Source organism: Manacus vitellinus, unplaced genomic scaffold (assembly GCF_001715985.3).
Source record: "Manacus vitellinus isolate BGI_N305 unplaced genomic scaffold, ASM171598v3 scaffold_72_pilon, whole genome shotgun sequence".
In the NCBI taxonomy this organism is placed as follows: Eukaryota; Metazoa; Chordata; class Aves; order Passeriformes; family Pipridae; genus Manacus; species Manacus vitellinus.
The window spans coordinates 617,358-624,535 of NW_021940764.1; the positions used below are offsets into that span (position 1 = coordinate 617,358).

The 7,178-nt window shown below is 62.1% G+C and overlaps 1 protein-coding gene across 2 annotated transcripts; it reads right to left on the minus strand.

The window, feature by feature from the left end:
• Window positions 1-232: 232 nt before the first annotated feature.
• Window positions 233-5,353, minus strand: LOC103757745 (signal transducer and activator of transcription 5B). 2 transcript variants are annotated; one of them, XM_029964499.1, is made up of 18 exons: window positions 4,832-5,353; window positions 4,559-4,715; window positions 4,389-4,478; window positions 4,036-4,210; window positions 3,831-3,961; window positions 3,590-3,741; window positions 3,363-3,518; window positions 3,099-3,278; window positions 2,877-2,964; window positions 2,655-2,777; window positions 2,411-2,503; window positions 2,036-2,242; window positions 1,743-1,837; window positions 1,546-1,676; window positions 1,224-1,379; window positions 961-1,012; window positions 618-725; window positions 233-549 (listed from the first exon to the last, which is right to left on the minus strand). In XM_029964499.1, exons 1-18 carry the CDS (start codon window positions 4,957-4,959, stop codon window positions 423-425), a joined length of 2,349 nt encoding a protein of 782 aa, XP_029820359.1. In that variant the 5' UTR covers window positions 4,960-5,353; the 3' UTR covers window positions 233-422. The 2 variants fall into 2 exon arrangements, with proteins under 2 accessions (XP_029820359.1, XP_029820358.1); XM_029964498.1 differs by having other exon boundaries at window positions 1,209-1,379.
• Window positions 5,354-7,178: the final 1,825 nt, after the last annotated feature.

Sequence of the window (7,178 nt, forward strand, 5' to 3'; positions counted from 1 at the left end):
CAAACCCCTGCTCCACTCCATGCCCCCAACACACCCCTGGGAACAGAGCCGCGGGGGAGAACAAGAAGGCGACACGTACATTCTTAGTGATGACTGCGAAAGCAAACCTGAGGCCGGGCTCCCAGCCCCTGCCTCAGCAGCCCCTCGGGGGGAGCAGGGGGCTGCGGGGCTGGTGCTGGCGGAAGCGGAAAGCCGAAGCTGGGCCTCTTAAAAGGAACATACAGGAAAACCATGCGACAAATCCGCTGCCGTTTATACAAGGGCATAAACACCAAAGAGCCGGACGCCAGCCTGTGTTTCAGGGCAGCACGGAGCAAATCCTGGGGGCAGAGCCCACCCGCCGCCCCCCCAGCACAGAGACACAAACACAGCACAGTCCCCGCAGCGCCAGGGCCAGTGGCGAGGGACCAGGTGCCTGCCCGTCACGACTGGGCGTGAGGGATCCACTGACTGTCCACGGGGCGCCGCAGCAGCTCCTCCACGTGCCTCGCCACATCCATCGTGTCATCCAGGTCGAAATCACCCTCAGGGTCCAGCACGGGGTCGGGGCTGCAAGAGGCAGGGGGTGAGGAGGGGACCAGCTGCAGCAGGATGGGGGCAGGGGATGTGATACCTACTTCTGGGTGTACATGTTGTAATGGGGCTGGGAGCAGACGGCAGGCGAGGGCGCCTGGTCCATGTAGGTGGCCCCTCCAGGGGCAGAATCGCTTGATGGATTGACAAACCTGTGGGGACAGGTCTCATGAGTGCTGGCACAGGACAGGATGGGCATCCCGGGGGTGAAGTCACGCTCTGGAAACTTTCACCCCCTCTGAACAGCGTCTCCCAAGGCTCAGCACCGATGTGGCCATTGGCAGCTGAGCTCCACAGTGCCCTGGGCTGCTGGTCACCTCTGCCAGCTCGACAGGGGAAATCCCATGGGACCCACTGCCCAGGGTTTGCCTTTGGTGTCACACTTACTCTGGCACCACTTGCTTGATCTGTGGCTTCACGTATCCATCCACGGCTTTAGCTAGAGGGAAGGAGACAGCGCTGAGGCCCCAGGATCCTGCTCATGCTGTGAACCTGTGGCAGTGCTGGGGGCTTCAGCTGCAGAGCCCCTGTGGGGCCAGTGCAAGCCCCAGGGTGGGGGATGCTGTGAGCCCCAGCTCCACGCCAGCCGGATGCACAAAGGAGGGGACACACATGGGGTGAAGGGACAGCGCTACCTGGCGTGGACTCACAGAGAACCGGCGTGTAGTACTTGGAGAACACCTCATCCTTGGGCCGGTCGGGGAACACGTAAATAAGGTAACTGAGGTCCCCAAGGCGGTCGGCCAGGGAGCGGATGGAGAAGTCCCTGGTGGTGAAAGGCATCAGGTTCCAGAACATCCTCTCAGCTGCAAGACAAGAACGAGGACCATGGTGATGTCCAGAGCCAGTGGTGGCTCCTGGTCCTGTTCTGGACACAGGCTGTGAGGTCACATCGAGGAGCATGAGACAGCCAAGCACAAGGTGGGGGCCAGGGACACTGTCTGGGGGTGCCAGCACCCGGTACACACTCACAGGAATCAAACTTCCAGGCGATGGTGATGCCACCAATCTCTGAGTCGCTGAAGCGCAGGAGGAAAGTCCCGTCGGGCTTGTTGATGAGCAGGTCGTGTGCCTGCTGCTTGTTGACGAAGCCCAGGATGGCCCTAGGCAGAGCAGGGCGTCAGGGCAGGGGGCTTGGCCTGGGCAGCACGGGACAGGGCGGCTCTTACCCGTCATTCCAGTGCGGCTTCAGATGCTTCTTCAGCACCTCCATGACCCCGTCAAACCACTGCCAGAAGGTGTAATTCCTCCCAGGCAGGTTTTCCTGTTGAAATCCCCAGAAAATGAGCACTCCTGCCACCAGCCTCGGAGCCGCTGTTACACAATAAAGCCATTGGATGCAGCAGCAAAGACTCAGGGACCTGGACTGTGGGACTCCCAGGTGGACATGCCCCATACAGCCCTCCAGCACAAGCACTGGGGGCACTCCACAGCTCTCCTGCACAGACTCCAGGCTGCTCACCCGGTTGAACTGGGACCAGGACACCGTGGTGCTGCTGTAGTCCTCCAGGTGGGAGCTGGTGCTGTTGAACAGCTTCTGTGCCAGGAACACCAGGTTCTCCTTGGTCAGCCCACGGCTGCTCTGCACCTCCGCCTTGAACTTCATGTTGAGCGCCTCGCAGAGCTGCGGCCACTGCACCTTGTCGGGCACGGCGAAGGGCACGCGGCCCTGGGGGCAGAGAGAGAGGTCAGCACCAAGCTCTGCCTGCTGCCCCTGGGCACGGCCCACCAGAAGGCTGAGCCCGACTCCTGGAGCCCCTCAGGAGGCTGAGCCCAACTCCCACAGCCCCCTGGGGCGAACAGGGCCTGTCCTGCCCCCCATGGCACTGGCACTCACGGGCTCGGCAAAGGCATTGTCCCAGAGCACAGTGGCCGTGGCATTGTTGTCCTGGCTCCCGTGCACGATCACTACCACAGGCAGGGACAGCGTCTGCCAGGAGGAAGGAGACCAGAATGGGTTGTGGGGCACCACAGGAGCATCGCCCGTGGGCACCCTATGGCCCCAGCCCAGCCCCACACTGTGGGCATGGTGTCCGTGGCTCACCAAGGGCCTACAGAGGGGACATAGCTGGTGGCTTTACCTTCACCTGGAAGACCAGCTCATTGCCACCAACACTGAACTGCGACTCGAAGAGGATGGTGAACTTCTCTTCCGTCACTGACTCGGCCCCACGGCGATCCGAGCGCTTGATTCGCTTCAGGGACTGCAGGGACATGAGAGGTGAGCACAGGGGAACAGATGGGGACACCAGGGTGAACACAGGGGGACATGAGGGCACACGAGGGGAGGCAGGGGCACTCACCATGTTGCGAAAGTGGGCACTGAGTGTTCCAGTGGCCTGGTGATACTCCATCACGCAGCAGTTGTTAAGGATCTCCCCACTGCTCTCACTGCCACCAGAATGCAGGGGTCAGGGGACCACCAGGGCCGGGAGCCATCTGAGGTGCAGGCCCCCCTCCGCCGTGCTCCCCACTGCCTTGGCAGCCCCAGCCCCCCACTACAACCCCCCAGCCCCCGGCATTACTTGCGGGTGCTCTCGTTCTTCAGCAGGGCCTTGGCTTGCTGCTCACTGATGATGGTGGCCTTTACCTGGGGGGGGTTCATGTGCACGTTCAGCTTCCCCCCCACCAGGAGCCGCACGGTGGCTGCGAACTTGGTCTGTGTCTTCAACACCTGGGGGGGCTGCTTCTCGATGATGAAGGTGCTGGGGGGGCAGGAGGATCAGAGGGGTGGGCAGAGCAGGGTCAACCCCACCGACTACCACAGTCCACTCAGACCCCACCAGTACCTGGTGACCAGGGCAGAGATGATGTCGGTGATGGTGCCGTTCAGCTCTGACAGCATCTCCTCCACTGGGCCTGGGATTGGCAGCTGCTGGCACAGGTGCTCAGCCCGGCGGATCTGCTGCCGGTTCTGCCAGATGATCTCCGCCAGCTTCTCACACCTGAGGGGAGCAGGGCTCAGCACGTGCTGCAGCTCAGCACCCCCTCCCGCCCTGCCCCACCAGGCACCCACCACGTCTGCAGCACGTCCAGGGTGCCCTCGGGTGGGCCCCCGTTCCCTGCCAGCTGCTGCCGACGCTTCCACTGGATCAGCTCATCATCCAGGATGGTTGTTTGCTGCTTGCGCAGCAGCTGCAGCGTCTTCTGGTGCTTCTCAGCCAGGTCCTGCAAGGTGGGATGGTGTCATGGGGCACAGGGACAGCATCACAGGAAGCAGAGGACAGCATCACGGGGGACGGGGTGGCATCACTCACCACACGGTACTGCTGTAGTGTCTGGGCCTCCCGGTGCAGCCAGGCCTCCAGCGACGCCTTCTTCTGCTGCAGCGTCGTCTCCCGTGACATGCGCTCCTGGGGGCCCAGCTGAGAAAGCTGGGAGAACTGGGCTGGGGGACAGGTCACAGCATTAGGGCCAGCCCTGCCAGTGCCCCGGCCACACACCCCTCAGCCCCCCACCCACCTTGAAGGCGCATGTTCTCCTGGTACTGGATGATGAAGTACTCCTGTGTCTGCTGCAGCTTTTTGAGCTCGTTCTCCGAGTCCTGTGTGATGAGCCGCAGCTCCTCGAAGGTCTGGTTGATCTGCAGGTGCTTCTGGGACATGGCATCCACCAGGGAGCCAGCAGGTGACGGGCTCTGTGCAGGGCACGGGGCATGCTTAGCACTGTAAGGGGACCCTCCCTGTTTCCTTGGGTGCTGGGGGCACCCAGAGCACCCCCTGCCTCGGGGCTGCTCCCCTCATCATGCTGGAGCCCCTGAGCATTCCCCCAACCCTGTGGGACCCTCTCCCTCACCCCTCCCAGTTCCCACTCACATTGTTGGCCTCCCGCACCAGCCGCTGCTCGTGGTAGAGGATGTGCCGGATGCAGCGCACCAGCTCCATGGGGCACCGGTCATATGTGTTCTGTAGGAGAGCACAGCCTCAGCCAGGCACAGGGCAGGGACCCTCCAGTCTCACACTCCCACCTGCGGCCCCCAACTTGCCTGCAGCTGTGTGGCGTAGTGCCCCAGCTTGATCTTCAGCAGGAAGCCATCCTCACCCACTTGGTGGTCTGCCTTCTTCTGCAACTCCTGGATCAGCCCCTCCAGCAGCTGTGTTGCCTTCACATTCTCCTGGGGGTTGTCGAGGTCGATGGAGTCCCTACACATGGAGCAGAGAGCATCAGGGCAGCCTACTGGTGGGGGGCACCTACTGGCACCCCTGAGGCAGCTGCTGCCAAGCCCAGCACCCCCCTGGGGAGAGGACCCCCAGCTTACCATGCCTGGCTCTCGATCCACTGTGACAGGTAGTGCCGCACCTCGATGGGGAAGTGCTGCCCATAGAGTGCCTGCATCTGCCGCAGGGCTTCGCCCTGGAGCTGCTGGGCCTGGATCCACACCGCCATGGCTCAGCACCTGCAGGAGATGGGCTGTCAGGGCACCCGTGGCAGACAGGCAGGCGCTGTGCTGTGCCGAGTCCAGCCCCAGCTGTCCCCACACCCTTTGCAGGAGCTTCCGCGTTCTCCTTTGCAGGAGCCCCTGGAGTCTCTGGTGCTGCCAGCGCCGTCTCCAGTGGCTGAAAGAAGGGGTGTGTGGGGGCAGGGGACCCTGGCTCTGAGTCACCCCCTCTTTTCTAGGAAGAACCCTGGGGGTGCCCGGGGCCAGGGACGCGCCTTTGCGCGGCCTCTCCACATGGTTCTCATTTCCCCTCACTGTGCCACGGGATCGCAGCCATCGCTGGCCACGCAAATGAGGAAACGGGGCTGAGGGGAGGGAGGGCTGGCCAGAAATCCAGGGTGACGCAGAGCAGAGGCCCCCCTGCGCTCGCCCTGCTCCTGCCCACACCCTGGCAGTGCTGATGGGCAGAAGCAGTCCCGGCCCCAAGGGACCACGTGGCACCACAGACCCCGATAGGTCCCTGGTCCCAGGGCCACTGTATGACCTATGTCCTGGTGGACATGCACAAAGCTTCTCAAAGCAGTTTTGGGGCGGCTCTAGCTCCATGCAGGAGCACTGCCAGATTCCACCCGCCACTCAGCCTCAGTTCCCATGGGGCAGCCAGGGATGGGACAGTGGAGACAGCACCTCTACTAAAACCTAGTGCATCCCCTGGGCAGTCACACCTGTGGCTGAGTGTTTGAGGGTGATGCAATGGTGCTCAAGGCCCCCCCAGACGAGGAGGCAGCAGTAAATAGCATTTAGATACACTCACGCCCAAACCGCCTGGGATCTGGCACCACACGGAGGGGCTGGGCAGAGGTGCGAGGCCTCACGCCATGTCCCAAGGCCGAGTGATCATCACAGGACCTGGTCACTGCGCTGGCTGGTGACAAGCAGAAGGACCGAGCCAGTGGGGGCTGTGCCTCCCCAGCTCCCCAAAGCACTTTGTTCAGCCTCAGAAACACCCCATGGCCCACGCAGCTCCAGAAAAGCCGCTGTGGTCCCCCAGTGAGGGGCACGTGCTGCGGGACAGAGGCAGCAGGTCCGAGAGGAGCAGCCACGGCTGGAGCCCCTGAGCTCGGCACACCCGCCCCTGAGCAGGAAGAGGAACAATAACCCAGAGCTGGCTAAAAACGAATTTTTCCCCTATAAAATGGGAGGAACATTTCCACATTCACAGAAATCACCAAGCTGGAAATGCTGCTGGCAAGGAGGAGCCTGGGGAGGCATAAGAACGCCAGCAAGGAGGAAAGGAAAGGTGGGATGGCCAATAACAGGACGAGCTGCTGTTGGAAATTGAGGACGCTTGATAAGGGGCAGCGGTGGCAGAGCCAGGAACAGCCATGGCCATGACGGTGCCATCACGACACAAAAAAATGAAGTCCCCAGCACTGCAAGGACATCTGCATGGACACAGAGCAAACAGATGCTGCCCTGCCTGACGAGAAAATGGTGATCTCTTCCCATTTTGTGGTGACAAAACACTTCCTACTCCACTCCAGTGTGTTGTTAAGCAACGAGTCTCCAGCTGGTCTGTGGTGAGCCAGCAGGCACTGTGCTCGGCCGGCACCAGCCTGGGAGCAGGAGCACCAGCATCTGCCTCTACAAGGGAGCATGCAGCCACCTATGGTGGCACCGCTCACCTGGTGTGTGCCCCAAAACACCACTCGTGCCAGGCTTGGGCACAACCTCCATGGGCATTGTCAATGCAGCAGTGGACATTTCTGCAGGCACCTCATTTTGGCTTCCTGTGTCTCACCTGTGGACTGACAAACCAAACCTCCCCGTGGGCTGCAGGGTGCCCTGAGTGCCCCAGCACAAGCCACCAGTGCTCCCTGCCATGAGCAGATGAGGCTTTTGGCCCCGAGACCCAGCAAGGCTGAGGCAGCAGCTCAGTTTTGGCATGAGCTGCAGCACCATGGTCCCACTGTGCAGCCAGAGCCACCACTGCCAGCTTTTCCAGGCAGCCCTGCCTTCTGTGCCCAGCTGCTGTTCGCAGCCACTGCCTTGGTTTGGACCATGCTGAGCACCACTCTCCAGCACCACATTCTCCAGTGGCACCACTGGCTGCCCAAGGGGTGGGAAGCCGAGGATGGATTCACCCCTGTGCCCAGAGACTGGCATTCAACCACCCCAGTGCCACCACCCAGCCCATCAGCCCTAGGCGCGTCTCCGTGGCTCCGGC